Below are 16,889 nucleotides of genomic sequence, written 5' to 3' on the forward strand. Positions count from 1 at the left end.
CCAGTGAGCCCCATTCTTCAATGGGAACTCGAAACAAAAGTCTCAAAGTCCTGGTCCAGCATGCTAACCTGGGTATTGAAAATGGAGGCCGTACAGATATTTTTTAGGTTGCAACTTCCTTCACCACCAGCTGTGGTTGCCACAGCCTAAAAACATCTAGAGCAGAGGGCCCCAACTCCCGGTCCACAGCCCGGTCTGGCTCAGGCCACGGACCAGCACCGGGCCGCGGAGACAGATCTCCCACCCTGCCTCTCGCACACACTCACCCCCGCACAGCTGATTTGCGCATGGGCGCACACTCCAGCGCACCGGTGCAAGCCGTGTGCCGCCATTTGTGCTTGCACATGAGCATAAGCGTGCCCAGACAAGTGCTATGCTGCTGTTTGCACATGCGCATGAGTGTGAGTGCACCCACACAAGTGCCGTGCTGCCATCTGCACATGTGCACAAGTGCATGTGTGCCCGCACAAGCTCCACGCCACCGTTTGTGCATGCGCATGAGCGCACATTCATGTGTGAGAGAGTGAGCATGCGCTTGTTTCCACATGCGCATGGCTGCAGGGGGTGCCCTGCCTTGCCCAGCCGGTCTGTCGGGTGAAAAAGGTTGGGGACCCCTGATCTAGAGGATACCAGCTGCTCACTACCTGCTCTATACATGACAACGCACTACCTCCTCATACTAGATTACACTGGGAGAGTCCTAAAGGTTGCTTGAAGTATCAAATACATCCCAGAATCCTTGCCATGTGCTTGGGCTCTATGGCAGATGCTAAATGTTCCCTAGAAGCAGGAAAACTACTGAGACCTTTTAAGAATGAAGGGCTGTGTTACTCACCACATATGGCAGCTACGTGGAGGGGTGTGTATCCTCGGTCATCTCTGGAAAACGGTGTAACAATGGACGGATCATTCAACTTCCTTCAAAGAATAAAAAGGGAAGTATTAGCAATACAAGTGATAAATATAATTGTCTTTTTAAAAAACCAAGCAAGACAGTCTGAACTACTGCAGAGTGGTGGCTAAGAAGTCATTATTTTAAATCTTGCCTCCACACTGAATAACTGTTATTAACAGCTTCATTTCCTCCCTTTGCCATCTGTTATACCTTGAGAGGTGTACCTAATGCTGAAATAATCTACATAGACGCGTTTGAATGTATGCACATATCATCATCATAATAGTACAGTATAAGTAATTATGATGATATGTGCATACATTCAAAATGTTATAATAGTATATTATTATGCTATACTATTATAAATGATATAATAGTATAACATTTTTCAGAAACAAAGAAGAATGGAATCTAATAGCAATTGATTTGTTCAGAGGGGGAGAAATTAGTTTTCGGAACTACACTGTCCACAGTGGCAGGGATATATTAGGAGCCACAGTCCAAAAAAATAACTCTTCCAACTTCTTCATTTACTGTTTCTCCCAAACAAAACTCTCATCTGAAAATCAAAACATCCATTCTTCCACCAGTTTGGTTATTTTAGAAATACAAGCAAAGAAATAAACCATAAAAATAAATTTTGTGTGGCTATCTTTAAACATTGTGCACAGCTGTTGGACCATTTAACGCTTACCTTAAAACAACATCTTCCCTCATTCCACTCTAGTCTGTTGAAAGACTTATACAGATATAACAGAAAATCCAAGATGGAAAGCTAAGCTGTGGTTCAACTCAAAGCCACCTAAATAAACCATGGTTTGTAAACAGACAGAACAAACTGTGGCTAGGGCAAACTACAGTTTGATCTTAGGAATGAAGTCAACATTACTCTTCACTGAACAGTAATTTTGCAGGACATCTGAATGATGTCCTGCAAAATTTTGAATTTTTTTGCAAATCTGACACTTACCCAGAAACCAGCTTCTCACATCTGTCACAAAAACAAAGTGGGTGACACATTTTTTGCACAGTGTCATTGTCGTCGTCTCCTTGGCTTAATAAGCGTTCCACTTCCCCTTGGTTGCCTGAAGCAATATGCTAGAAAGAATAGCAGAGGAAAGAAAGACATTTGTGCAAAGTCAGAAACCAAGAGACTGACTGAGGTGGGGATGTGGAGGGGAAGGCAGATGACTGAGCACAAGGAAGAGATGATTCACACATTACAGCAAATATGGATCTAATGTGAATCACATTTTGCACTGAGAAATTGCCAGATTTAATCTTTGGCATCTCCAGAGAGGAACATGAGAGGTTCCTACTAAAAGATTTGTATTGGAGAGCTGCTGCCAGTAATTGTAGACAATACCAGATTAGATGGACCAAGGGTACAACTTAATATAAGGTAGCTTCTACTGAAGTGCCTGTGGACCAATGAGGGGATACAGCAGGTCAAAAGTGACCTGAGAGATGGAGATTTCCCGAGTTAACTCGAGCCATTTTTCTGCTTTAGCAGCAAAAGACATCTCCCCATCATAACCCCACACTTCCCAAAGTCAATTTACACAGTTAATTAAATCCTCCCAAGTTATTATGGCATAAAAGGCACCTCTTCCTTGTAATAATACAACAATCATAATTGAACACAAAGCTGTTTGCTACCCTTTGATGACACCCAAAGCATTTGCCTCCTTCTGCCTAGTAGCTGGGCTTAAACTATAGGTTGTCCATTCTTATATTCTAAATAATCCCTATTGCTAACACCATTAATTCCAGCCCCATTGATGAGAGAAAATGGAAACTGTCCTCTAATTCAACAAATCACCAGATCAAGAGAGAGGTTCCCAAGAGCTGTCCTATTATCTCCTCTTTTCAAAAATGGTGGAAAAGCACAAAACTTTAAAGGAGAATTTAACTGTATATACAACTGAAGCTTGCATTTTCTTATGGTTTTTAACTGGGCACATTGCAGGCTGAGCCGATCCAACTAGGTGTCCATCTTAAGTACCAAGAATTATTGTTGAATCAACAAGGAATCAACAGAACAGGCTGATGAAAACACTGTTTTTATCCATCCTAAAACTACCAGAGAGTAATGAAAGGTTGAACTGAGGGAACGGGGGATCCAAAATTGTCAGTCAGCTGCTGTAAAGGTCTTCAAGAAAGAGGGTGCTTTTAGAAAATCTAAAAAGTTAACAGGAAATTAATACAGTCCAAACCTGAAACAAGCAGTCTATCGGAGTGGTGGACATCTGAGACAATAGACTCATTCTTTGTGTTAAGAACAACTTCTCATTAAACCCTCCCAATTCCTATAAGGGAAGAGAAAGAAAATATAATGAATAAAAAATATATCACTGAAAATGCTTATTCTTAAGATTTACTTCTCAGAGTTGATCCATTTTGGATTGCAACCTTGCCCTTGAACTTGAATGCGGTTGATGTTATTATAACAAAAGAGGTTTTCCAATATTTTACTCTTGATTACTAGGACTTCGCATTTTCAAAATGCGTCCCATTCTACTGTATGCATCTTAACCTCCTCCATTATATCTTGGGACAGGATGCAGACAAAAGACATCACAGCATTCTCTTCCCTCTCTCCCTGCTGTTGCTTTTTTAACACCTTGCCTAATGAAGAAACCGATTGTGAACGCTTGCATACTTCTTTGCCCCTTTCGGTTGAACTCATAAATATATGGATTTTGGGGTATGTTTGGTGCCAATGCACCACAAAACTGTTGTCTGCCCACTCATTTTAAAAAGACGTATGTACAGATTTTCAAATATAAAATCAGCACTACCCACAAGGCTAAAGTTATGGAAGAAAAATATTAAGATGGTATAATATCACCAATAAAAAAGACGAGCAATAAAGTAAAACAAAATATATCACTACTTCATCCAGCATTTGACCAAATAAAACAGTTTAGACTTCAGGGGGCGGGGAGGGGATAAATATTAGCAACCAAGTATTTCTTCTCACAGCCCAACTAATCTGTGGATGGAGCAGGCTTGTTTTTCTGCAGCCCAAGAGTACAGAAAGAATGAATTCAAGTTACATGAAAGGAGATTTTGATTAAAGGATGAATTTTGTAACAGTGAGTCATTCGACAACAGAATAAACTGCCTCGGAGGATGTTGGATTTGCCCTCACTGGGGATTTCTAAGCAGAGGTTGGATTGCCCTCTATTAGGAATGCTTTCATCGACAGGAGCTCGATTTGATGACTTTTGGAATCCTTTCTATGATACCATCTATACTCGTCTATGATACTGTGAGGTGTAGTGGCTGTGCTACTGGACACAGCTTACAAAAGTTTTAAAATGAAAGGCAGCCCTTGAAAGACTGAGGAGCCAGAATAGAATATTCCCTGGGAGAGCGACATGCAGACCTCTTCCCAATTCTCCAGTTGTCAACTCTGAAGCAAAGGAGGTGCTTAAGAAGTAGTAGCTGGCGCAACTGAATTTGCTGGTGGACCATTTTAGGGGTTGAGGCATCTAAGGACGCTGCATCTCAAAAGTGTTCTCCAGGACAGGAAGTAATCGAGGGCTTCATTGCAGTTGAGTCATATAAGCCATTGCTATCTTCCTGTCTTCAACATGGTTGTGCAGAGAAGAGGCTGGGGCTGTGCCTAATCTACACAGTTATATTTGTTTGATACGATGGTTCTATTCTGTATCTTGTGAGATGCAGTTTCATAAAATGCTTCAAATTATTTCTCACACATTCTTCTAAACGTCAGCATTAGACTTATATGGCGGAATCCTTAATACTGTATCTCCCAATAAATCCCAGGATGCAGCTATGACAAAGTTGTAATGTGGATACAGTCTGAAGCTGCCTCCCACTGATCTTGTTTGGTGTGGCTTCAAAATGGAGAGACAGCAATCTCTGACAAGACCACAGGTTTGAAGGCAGTAGGAAAAGAGAAACAGGAGAGGGACTGACTCCATAAAGGAAGCTACAGCTTTAACTTTGCAAGAGCTGAGCAGGGCTGTTAATGACAGAACATTCTGAAGGTCACTCATTCATAGGGTTACCATCAATTGGTGGTGACTTTATGGCAACAAGCAACAACAATGTTTGAACTGACTTTTCAGTTCATAATATCGGTCAGCCCTTCAACAGGTTTATGACTGAACCTGAAAAGGGCATGCTGAACAATAAAGATGACAACTGATGATAGGATGCTTTTTATTGTAGGAAAGATGAAAATCAACTCAGTTATGAATACAGAGGGCTGCTGCTTTTGAGTTATTTGTGCCATAACTGCTAGAAAGCATGAGTGTGAAGGAATCATTACCAATCAGTTTGCCCGCACACTACTGCCTATGTTGAAAATACACAGACAAAAAGTGAAGTCTCAGTCAAATCTCTTTCCCTCTTAGGTTCAGCCTCCAAGAGTACCCATTTTTCTATAGGGAGGCTTCCAAACAATTAATTTGGTAATGTTTGAAAAGATCGAACGATTGGCTATGAAATATAATATCTGAAATGACACAGGAGTGAGCAGATGCAAACTTGAAATGTAGCAGTAGCAGCACCATGAAAGCAGATAAAGTATATCCCATGTGCTTTACACAAAAGATTCACCGAAAAACTGCACTGCCAAGTTAAAATTAAATGTTGGCATTTAATAGTAGTGCCACTGTTTTATAGCTTTGTTCTGTGAATCTCCACTACCATTGAGAAACAAGATTAAGCTACTATTTATTTGCTTAACTTACGCCCTCTCTTTCTAGTAGGACCAGGGCTCAATGACGTGATCAATTAAACTTTTGTATTTGATTAATTTCATGTGCAGGACTAGAGATGGGCACAGCTTGTTTATTGACTTTACAGGTGTTTGGTGCTTCCCACACCTGCCTCCTCCGGCAGCCGCCTGCTGAGGGGCAGCCCGTCAGAGGAGGTAGGGCTGCAAAGTGCCGAATGCCTGTTCAGCCACTAAAAAACCAGCACAAATCGCCAAACGGTCAGTTTGTGCCCATCTCTACACAGGACTCTTTATTTCTAACTACAGTTATGGCAGCTTGGGAAAAAGCCAAAGCAAAGCAACCCTATGCCAACTGAGTAATATACAAACGGTATGTAAGGTGATGGAGAAATAGTAGCTTCTTGGTAGACTACACGTGTTGCAATCAATGGGTCCCAGGTTCATTTTTCCTGGTTAAAAGTGTTGGAGTATGCAGATCAATTGTGTCCCAGTATGCAGTGGGTGATTCTGCCAATCACTCAGTTCTACCCTGCTATTGGGGCGCTATTGTGCGTTGGTCACTTCCTGCCCCTCCTCTCTCGTGTGCCTTCTTCCTTGAAGAAGGGCCTCTTCCAGGATGGAGATGGCCCGAGCACATGCTCTCTGATGGCTCTCTCTCCATTCACATTTGCATCCATGCCATCCATCTTTAGGGGATGGTTTACCCAGTTTAGAAACGTTCTTCAAAGCTAAAGAAACTTGCCTGGAATATGTAGGACAAACAACCTTTATTTTTCACTCAAATGCTATATTTTGACGTTAACTACTGAAATACTAAAGTCTGTAGTTAACCTTTTTCTAAAGTTATTACAAGTTAACTCCATGTTTTTGACTCTGTACTTAATCCAGCTCATTGAGGATAATTGGTCAGAACACACAATGATCTTCAACAAAAGGGACCTCAAGTAATGAGAAAGATCTCCAACCAAGCTCCATAAAAGCAACTGGCAGACACCCTGTGCTTCTAAATCTTCGGTCTTCCAGCTTTCTTAAACTTAAACTCATAAACCCTTTGCTATTAGCTGTGTTGGATGGGGCTGAAGTCCAAAACCTCTGGAAGACCTTGAGACCCATAGGATTAGACCACAGCAGATACACATACTTGCCAGAATCCATTAGGTCAGCGGTCCCGAACTGTTTTGGGACCGCGGGCCAGCTGAGCCTCTGAGGAAGGCAGGGCACCACCCCCACACTTGCATAGGCGCTCTCTCTCCGGTGTATGCGTGAAACGCTGGGGGAGTGTGCGCGCTCTAGCGTGAGCACTCCCCCACCCCTTTGCACATGCGCCGGAGCACCTGCACACACGCCCACACCTTCGCGCAGGCACTCGGGTGCATGCATGAAGTGGTGGGGGAGCGCTCACGCCAGTGCTGGCACATGGACGCAAAGCACCTGTGAGGAGGGGATTATGTGCATATGGGGCGGGAGTTCTATCTCCACAGCCCGGTCCAGCTCAGGCCATGAACAGGCACTAGGCCGCAGACCGGGGCTTGACAACCTCTGCATGAGGTGATTTGCATGTGTATAAACTAAAACACACTCACTGTGACAACATGGTGGTAAACAAGATGCCAACTGCCTTGTTAACTGAAGGGCAGATAGGAAGACTAGGCATGTGTTTGTCATACAACCAAGTGAGTGTCTCGAAATGAAATTGGAAATTCACTGCAACGAGTTATAAGATTTAGCTTATACACAGATAAATCACCATCAAGATTCAGGCCACTGCCCAGTCTAGCCAGCTAAAGACTACATAACTACATTGGAAAAGGGGAGGGGGGTTAAGCAAGAGACAGGACTTTTTCCACATATCCTTGGATCACAAGAATAGACTCTAACTTAGATAAGTTAATTTTAGGCAGACTAAGGCATTCTGAGAGTTCTGGTCTCCAATTGTTCTAAGCTCTAGGACAAATCCCATGTTTTGAATCTGTGCCTGCTCCTACCATTACAGTTTTTGTGATGCTGTTCTCACTCACTGTCTTTTATTTTGATTTATTGTTAGGACTGTTTTTAAATTTTGGTTCTAATATTGTAAGCCCACTGAAGTGGAAGACAGTTTTGAAATATCTGAAATAAATCATAAACATGAAGTGGCTCCGGTCGGGTAAGAAAAATAAAGTGACGCTCCAGGACTAATGATAGTTTGGGCATTTGTAACAAAGTGCCACAACATGTCACAAGTGTCATGTGCCTAAATGCACAACCAAGATATGCCTGTGCCCCAAGTCAGTTAGACAAAGGGCATTATATAAATCCTATGTGAACACTGTTAGGAGTCTAGCCTATAAACACAAATAAGACTGTCAGAAAGAAAGTTCTGTGTCCTTCTTTTGGTGAGAGATTCTTCTTCATTGCTGTGTAAAACTGGCTACTCTACAGTCAACTTCATTCCCTCACTCCAGCTAAGGAGAGAAGGAGAAAGCAGTAAGGGTTTTAACTGCATATTGTTACTTGTTGGAAGTGGCATAACTCTGATATTCACTTAAATACAAAATTAAAACATGGCATCTGAGAATGCATGCATCTATTTGCCCCACACTTTTTTGGCGAGAGGGGTTTGAATGTGTTTCTCTGTTTACTTTCTGGTGGCCCTACACCTGTTCAAATACCTACTTAAGCAGAATTAGAAACAGATCAGGGCAGGCATGAGTGCAGTTAGGAGCAGCACTACAATAAGCAATGAAGTCTTACACAGACATCTCCATTTGGTTTTAAATTTTGGAAGAAAATTGTGTAAAGAAAAAAGACACGACATTCACTATAAAAAAGGCAGAAGGAACATATCCAAAAGCTGCAGAGATACAGGTTTCATTACCCATAATGTGGTGTAAAGGTTCCCCTTGACATTTAGTCCAGTTGTGTCCAACTCTAGAGCCAGCGTTTGTCCGAAGACAGGTTCCGTGGTCACGTAGCCAGCGTGATTAGACACGGAATGCCATGACCTTCGCACCGAGGTGGTACCTATTTATCTACTCACATTTTTACATGCTTTCGAACTGCTAGGTTGGCAGGAGCTGGGAAAAGCGACAGGAGCTCACTCCGTCACATGGATTCGATCTTACGACTGCTGGTCTTCTGACCTTGCAGCACAGAGGCTTCTGCGGTTTAACCCGCAGCGCCACCACGTCCCTAAATACAATGTGGAATACCTCCGACCTAATTCTGCTTGCTAGACTGAACTACAGTGAACCCACAGAATCAATGGGATTTACATAAGTACTGTACTGATCTACCAATCAGCAACTGGTTGAACAGATCTGTTGAATGGGATTTCCAATTGGAGAAAACGCTACCCCCACCCCAGTCTTCTAAAGTATCTTTTAATGACAGTTGATTTTAACCCAATTTACTTAACAGGAATGTAGCATCATATTACTGTAGCAAAAGAACCACCATCCTTGGATAGCTGGAGACTGCATCCATCTAGAAGGACTCACTGTTCTACACTACAGGGTTTTTTTGTCCTACAAATCTCATCACCCTTAAGCAATATGGCCAACAGTGATAACTGATGGGAGATAGCATCCAAACACCCCCCCCCATGACAGCTGATGAAAAATAACATCCAAAACGTCTGGAGGACCACAGTGGCCCACCCTCTATTCAGAAAAAGGGTGGGCAAATATGATCCTCCAAATGCTGCTGAATGGCAACTCTCATCAGCCTAGCTGGAAGTGAAGAATATTTTTTCTCTTCCTTGTGGTTCATCAATGAACTTTCCTTCCTTGCTAAACAGGCAACAGTTGTATGGATAGTTGGGGAAAGTCCTCGGGAAGAAGAACTGCAAGAAGTCTAACCCTTCTACTTAATTTATATTTATATCTGAGTTGAGTAGTTTTCAACAAGGATTCAAAATATGACTGAAATCCTGTGGGAAGTAACTATGACTGCAGAAGAGGGATGATATTACAACCTCCTTCTCTCCTACAGCTTGTCCAACCTGCGAATTATCCATTCCTCATGCAAAAGCCATGGGAACCACTGGTTGGGAGGAGTTTGTCTTTCATTACTAGCTGTGATAAGATGATGTCACTTGCGGGGGGGATTTTTGGTAATGAAATAACTCTTTCTGTCCAATGATCATTGGGCTTTCACACAGTGAACTGATTCTTCTGAATTTGGAGAAGGGGCAGTAGAAAAGGAGAAAGCCTTCCATTACCTGAAAATACCTCCCCCCAGTAGCATCACCAGGATTGCAATTTATGAATAAATACTTCTGTTTTCAGTACACACAAAGCACCAGTGCAATGTTGGAACATTACTCTCTTTTAATCTTATTTGAAAAGGTTATCGCTGCTTTAGAATATTCACTGCCCATGTGGGGAGGATGTGGCAATATCGAACCATCTACAGCTGCAAGCCCCAGACTTTGAAACAGCAGCACGACGTTGCCCCTCGAGATGCACTGCAAGTGCTAAAATCCCTTGATATTGACTAGGCTGGCCATGGCCAAGAAAGATCTAGTTCTAAAATATGTGGAAAAAGAAAGTTGCTCATGCCTGCATTTGAAACAGTGCATTTCTTTTTCACTTTGGCACAGCTGCCAGTAAGATGATCACAATGACCAGCTTTAGCCGATTTTTTGTTATTTTAGTTAAAGTTTCTCTGCTTTAAATAACTGCACACATCCACTCAAGTTCACAGATGCATTTTATTTTACAAAAATAGCAAGTTACTGTTGCCCAAACTTTTCCGCCCTTATCTTTTCTGACTGCAAGTTGAGTAACCACATTTAATCAAACTTCCTTCACAATCAAACTTCCTTTACATGGAAGACCGAAATCTTACTGTGAGCTTTTATCTTATTTTTCCCTCTCCTCTTTCGGACACCAGCACTTTCTTAAACTTTATGCATAAATGAGATCTAGCAAGCAACTTATGGTCTACATTTGCCTTTTAAGAAAAGAAACAGCCAAGTGCCACACATTTGCTTTTGAGAAGTAAATCTTTAACAAAGTGAAAAGTGCTGTAAAACCACTTAAAAATGCTACAAGGTCTGTGACATGTTTTCTGGAGAAGAGCCCCTGCCTCTTGCAGTCAACCCTCCAGGCTGAGTGATTAAGCATCTAAGATTCGTCTCTCTGCAGTTGGGCCAGGTACAGACTTCACTGTGGAACAGAATGCACATCTTCAGCCTCCAGGTCATACTGAGAGTACCTAGTTTAGGAACGACAGAAACTCCAAAGTGTCTTTGTGTTATCAGGTTTGAGGAAACTACACTAACTAGAGCAGTGGCATGAGGCCTTTGGCCTTCTGGCTGTTTCAGACTTCCATCTCCCAAAAGCACCATCCAGGACGGCCAATAACAAGGGGATTATGTGAACCAGAATGGCTGGATAGCTCAGCGGTTCAGGTACCTTGCTGTGAAGCCAGAGAGTGGCAGTTTGATTCCCCACTGTGCCTCCTGGGTGTGTGCAACCTGCACCCCCAAAGTGAGAACTAGTGACCAAAAATCCAACTGTGGAAAAACACATAGGTGAGGACAAACACATGTGGATTCCCCACCCCCCTTTGTCTCACTGCCTGTTGGTTGTCTGAATGTGCAGCTGTTTATTCCATATGAACATGCAAGAAATATCACAGCCGCTAGCTGCAGACTAATTTGCTCACAAAGTTTTCTCCATTCACTTCCATGAAGGAAATACTGCACCTGAACAGAATCCCTCTATCAGATTAATTTGCATGTTCAAGAGATCTAATCTGCAGTGGAGGATACTTAGGCCTACAGATCAGGAAGCAAAATTTACTACTGACATGGTACACCTTGGAGAATGCTTCCTACCCCTAGCACTCTCCCAAGTGAATCTGTTGTCCTTAGGGTTAGATTCTTAGCTGTGGATATAAGCTAACCGCTGCAAATTTCATGCAGATCAATTAGTTCGCTATCCAGAGAAGGCTGCCATTACAACGCAGCCAAACTGCTGCACGACTGCAAGGGATCTGAGAGAACCAGGAGTCCAGTATCCCCCATGACAAGGCTTACCGCTGGCCTGTCAGAGAGGTTTCCTTGACGGACGTATTCTATTGCAGCTTCAAATGAGGTCAGACAGTATCCTAGCTCATCCTTTGCGGAGCTACAGAACCGGAAGTTTTTGATGTAACTCAGGTTTGCCATCCTAGCGAAAGAAGAAAAATCAGTGGAAAGGTAATGTAAGAAGCTGGGAGGGAAGAGATTATGTTTATACATTTATCTAATTGCCCTAATTTTCTACTCAATAAAAACAGAAACAGAACATTATGTTATGTAAATATAAATTGGTATCTTGGAAATGAAGAAGGAGGAGGAGAAGAAATCTGTCAAAATTAAAATATATTTTTTGAAAAATAAGACTAAAATATTAAAGGAGAAGTGTGTGAACTCCTATATCTGCATTTTGGAGGACAGCGCCTACTCCCATGATGCCCTTCCTGAAAATTTTATTTTCCACAAATGTCACATTTCTCACTGCAAACCCTCTTGTGCCTTCTACCAATTTTTAAAAAAGTGTTTTAAGGGGTGTCTGTTCAATGACAGAACTGCCCCTTATGCACCCAATTAAATGTTGGTATGGGGTTGCTGGGGGGGTCCTAAGGATACCAAGGGCTGTGTTTTGGCCCCAAGAGACAACATTTGGGCCACCTCTGCATCAAACTGTTAAAACATTAAATTAAAATAATGGACAGCAATGGATTAGAACAGGAAATATTAATCACACTGAGAAATAATGTAGTCTACCTGTAATGCTTAAAACAATAATTTTTAAAATAGTTGTTGAAATTTTTGAATGAACTGTGATAGCAGATTCATTTTTAACATAGTGTTCTCAAGTCCTGGCACCTTAAGCATTAAAACTTGTGTTAAGAGAGAAAAATAGCAGAAAAACTTGTAGGCTAAAATCCTGTTGCCTAGTGCACATTGCATCAATGGAACTCACAGACGAGCAGACTCACTAAATCTCCATTGATTCAATGGGCCTTCTCTACCACACAAAGCAACAGGATTTCACCTAGAATGTCATGCAATACTCACACATTTCCAAAAAGGCACAACACGTGCACATTCAAGACACATGGATTAAAAAATCTGCCTTACGTTATAACTGACGTCCAAGAACATAAGCACATTTTGTTAAATGCGTGTAATCCCTAGAAATAGCACTTTGCTAATACAACAGTTCTGCTGTAAGCATTTACATTTTTAGTTTCCATGTGCATTATATGAAGCTAAAGAGTTACCAAACTCTAATTTTGAAACAGAGGCTAAGACCCTGCATATTTTCCCCATGTTTCTGGGCAAAATCCCCACAAAAAATGTATATTGCCCAAAGACCAGGAAAGAGTCTCCCAGCACTAAAAGCAACATTAAATATGTAAAACTGCTTTGTTCTCAAGCTGCTACTAATAAAGCTTGTGTGAATGCTTTGACCTGAGCAGGTCTGTTCAGCTGGGTCAACACTTGCCAGCACTCAGCTATGCCATGATTTTGTGCTGTACATTGCCAGGGTGATACAACTAGACAATATACTTTTCTGAAGATTGATGTTTGGACATTTCTAGCCTGCAGCTGTAATGAGGTATATTTACTATTATTGATTATGTTTTTGGGTGCCCTTTTCTAAAAGGGATTAAAGATATTTTACCATTAAATAATACTGTAAGAACACGTGTAAGAACAAAAAAGCTGTGCATAATATAAAACTTCACTTCCTTGTATCAGATCTAACACTCAAATCCTTCACAAAGTTACACTTATGCTGCTGTAAATCCCCAATGAGCGAAATATTTTAAGAACAACCTTTATTAGCTGAAACGCCAGTTAAGACTGTGTTCCTATGTACTGCATGCTCTTGCTGGAGGGCTATGATATCTGACACAGTAATTGTGAGTCAAGGAGAACACACAGCAGTGGTTTGGAACACAGATGTTGTCATTCCACATTCCTGTTAATGCTCTCACGCCCCATGGAGCCAATTCAGCTTCCAATTCTCATCCAGTTTATCCTACTCTTTGTTCTGAATTATTTACCGCATGCAGTTTTTAAAATTTGGCAATATAAGCCAAATAATGGAATCAAACAGAAGTTCACCCAGAACCTGGCAGTGTTGTTTCTGGATTACATCTTCCAGAATCTCACAGCCAGGCATGGTCATAAAAGTAATTTTTCCAAGCTCTGAGTTTATCAGCAAGTTCACACCAAACACCAAATCACTTTTTAAAAAAAACTCTTGCGAGTAAGCAGAAATATCTACAAGCATAATCCAAGTTCAGAGAAATCAATTTTGAGGAACTAAACAGGAGGAAATGACTGGAAGGTGGCTGTCGAAACTTAACACTTCCATGAGCAAACAGACAACCTTCTGTAGAGGAAGGAAGTGCTAGAGACTGTTAAGCACTGGCTATTTTAGAGATCCTTTTAGCTCCAGGGCCTGCTTGAACATGGTTAAAATGAAAGGCAGCATGGTGTGAGGATCTGAGTGGTTACCAGGGAAATGAAAGTTCCTCTCCATGGAGCCATGAAATCTATTGAATGAACTTGGACCAATCACTCTTTTATTCTGACCACAGGATCATTGTGAAGGTAAAATAGGAAAACGAGGAAATGCAGAATATAAATATAACTAGTAAAACAAGTATAGCATTAATTTCTGAAGATGACAGGAACATGCTACCTACCAGTTTGGAATTTCTGTTTTCACAAGGAGATAAAGCAAGACAGAAAGGAGATCATCTGCACACATGGTCTCCATGTTAACTAGAGGGGAAAAACAACATTTAGAATTTAACACTTGTAACCAGGGGTTCAGTATCAAGTTTAGTGAGAACTCTTTTGACAGAGCGAGAATTCCAACCTTCCCATTCATCTGTTGCAGTTTTTAAAAAGTTAGGTTACTTACCTGTAACTTTGGTTCTTCTAGTGGTAGTCTGTGAATTCACACAATTGGGTTATCCTGCGCCTGCGCAGGAACGTCCGGAAGATTCTAGAGCTTAAGAAAAAAGAGTCAGTTAGCTCCTCCCCGTGGGGTATATAAGCCCTGCCTCCTCCATCTTCCCTTCAGTTCCCTAAATCCGGCGTTACCGTAAGTTAGATAAGCATGGTATCATAGAATAGTACCGTGATGGATAGAGGGGAGGAAGGGAGGGATGTGTGAATTCACAGAGTTCCACTAGAAGAACCAAAGTTACAGGTAAGCAACTAACTTTCTTCGTAGTGGTCTCTGTGAATGCACACAATTGGGTGAGTAGCAAGCTGTACCGCAGGAGGGCCGTCATGGTATCATAGATGACAGTATCGCCCGTCCAAACGCCACATCATTTTTGGCTCTGACGTCCAGTCGGTAGTGTCTGGCAAACGTCAGAGGGGTAGCCCAGGTGGCTGCCTTACAAATGTTCTGCAGTTGGACACTTTTGAATAGGGCTGTCGAGGTGGAAACCGCTCTGGTGGAATGTGCCTTTAAGCCCTCTGGAAGAGGTTTCTTTGGCAGCTGGTAAGCCAGGTGAATGAGCTAAACAATCCACCTCGATACTGATTGAGAAGAAGCAGGAATACCTTTGCGTGGTCCGTGGTAACATAAGAAGAGATGCGGAGAACGCCAGATGGACTTGGTGCAGTGTAGATAGAAGGCAAGGGCCCGTCTAACGTCGAGAGAGTGCAGTTTGTGCTCCAGCGGTGTGGTTGGAGACAGGAAAAAGGTTGGAAGCACAATGGGCTGACTGACATGGAATTCTGACACCACTTTTGGGAGGAAGGAAATGTCCATGTATAAGGTAACCTTATCTGGGTGCATCTGCAGGTACGGAGGGTCCGACCTTAGGGCAGCAATCTCGCTTGCTCGTCTGGCTGAGGTAATGGCTACTAGGAATGCTGTCTTCAAGGAAAGAAGTTTTTCAGAGCAGGTAGCCATTGGTTCAAATGGAGGTTTAGTAATGGCCTCCAAGACGAGCGGAAGGGACCATTGCAGTGCAAATGGTTTGGGAGGATGGTCGTATGTTTTTGACACCTTTTAAAAATCTTTTAAGTGTAAGGTCCGAAAAAAGCCTCACGGAGTATGACTGAGGAGGTTGGTGCACTACAATTGCTGAAATGTAGACTTCAAGCGTGGAGTGAGCAAGTCCCATATTGAAGAGATGCAGCAAAAAGGTAAGTAGAGAAGCTGGTACCATGGTCAAGCCTTCAGATTGGGCAAACTTGGTAAAGGCTTTCCACTTGCCTTCATATAAGCGCGAAGTAGAGGGCTTTCGTGCATGGTCTAGCACCTCGCGGAAGTGGGGGTTATCCTCCACGGCGTCAGGCAAAGAGACCGAACATCGGGATGGAGGAGAGCCCCATTGTTCTGTGACAGGAGGGACGGTATCTGAGGTAAGTGGTACACTTCTTGTGCTATTTCTGATAGGTGAGCGAACCACAGTTGCCTCGGCCACCATGGGGAGATGAGGATTGCATCTGTACCGTACCGCATTATCCTGGTCACAGTCCTGAGAAGCAGCGGTATTGGAGAGAACAGGTACATCAGTTCCCCTGACCATGGTATGAGGAAGGCATCTCCCAGGGAGGAACAGTATCGGGCACACTTGGTGTTGAGATGGGATGCAAAAAGGTCCAGGGTGGGCTGTCCCCATCGTTTGCAAATGTCGAGGAAGACCATCTGGTCTAATGTTCATTCGTGCATTCTGGTAGGGAGCCTGCTCAGGTGGTCTGCCAGAGGGTTGTCCCTGGAAGCGATGTGGATCACCTGCGGGAAGATGTTGTGGGAACGACACCATGTCCAAATCTGGAGGAGACGAGCTGATCGAGTTCCACTCTGTCTGCTGATGTAGTGCATCACTGTGGTATTGCCTGTTACCAGTTGCACTGCCTGACCCTGGATACAAGGCAGGAAGGATTGAAAAGTCTTCATGACGGCTAGCAATTCTAGCTGATTTATGTGCAAGGTCTTTTGGGTTGGGGTCCAAAGGCCGTGAACACGGAGGTTCTGGCAATGTGCCCCCCAACCTGAGGGGCTGGCGTTGGTGATGACCTGCATGGACAGGTAAGGGGAGTGGAACAGTCTTCCCTGTGACAGGTTGCTGGATCTAGACCACCATCCGAGATGCCACATGACCTGAGGGGGAATTCTCAACCTCTTGGACTGCAGGTCTGTCATGGGATCGAACTGAGAGTAGACTATGTCTAGATGGGCGGCATATAAATGCAATAAAATAAATAAATAAATAAAATGAGTGATGAACCAAGATTGTAGGGGTTTGAGTTCGAGTCTGGCG

General features: G+C 42.7%; 1 protein-coding gene across 2 annotated transcripts in view; it reads right to left on the reverse strand.

Moving 5' to 3' along the window:
- ANKRD27 (ankyrin repeat domain 27) overlaps positions 1–16,889 on the reverse strand; it is a 70,202-nt gene that overhangs the window by 31,665 nt on the left and 21,648 nt on the right. For both annotated transcript variants that reach the window (XM_078380349.1, XM_078380350.1), the window contains exons 11-15: positions 14,304–14,382; positions 11,635–11,767; positions 3,112–3,204; positions 1,866–1,993; positions 836–918 (exon numbers count right to left, since the gene is read on the reverse strand). In XM_078380349.1, the coding sequence (XP_078236475.1) occupies positions 836–918; positions 1,866–1,993; positions 3,112–3,204; positions 11,635–11,767; positions 14,304–14,382 (516 nt within the window). The remainder of the gene's footprint in view (positions 1–835; positions 919–1,865; positions 1,994–3,111; positions 3,205–11,634; positions 11,768–14,303; positions 14,383–16,889) is intronic.

Source organism: Pogona vitticeps, chromosome 10 (genome assembly GCF_051106095.1).
Source record: "Pogona vitticeps strain Pit_001003342236 chromosome 10, PviZW2.1, whole genome shotgun sequence".
Taxonomy (NCBI): domain Eukaryota; kingdom Metazoa; phylum Chordata; class Lepidosauria; order Squamata; family Agamidae; genus Pogona; species Pogona vitticeps.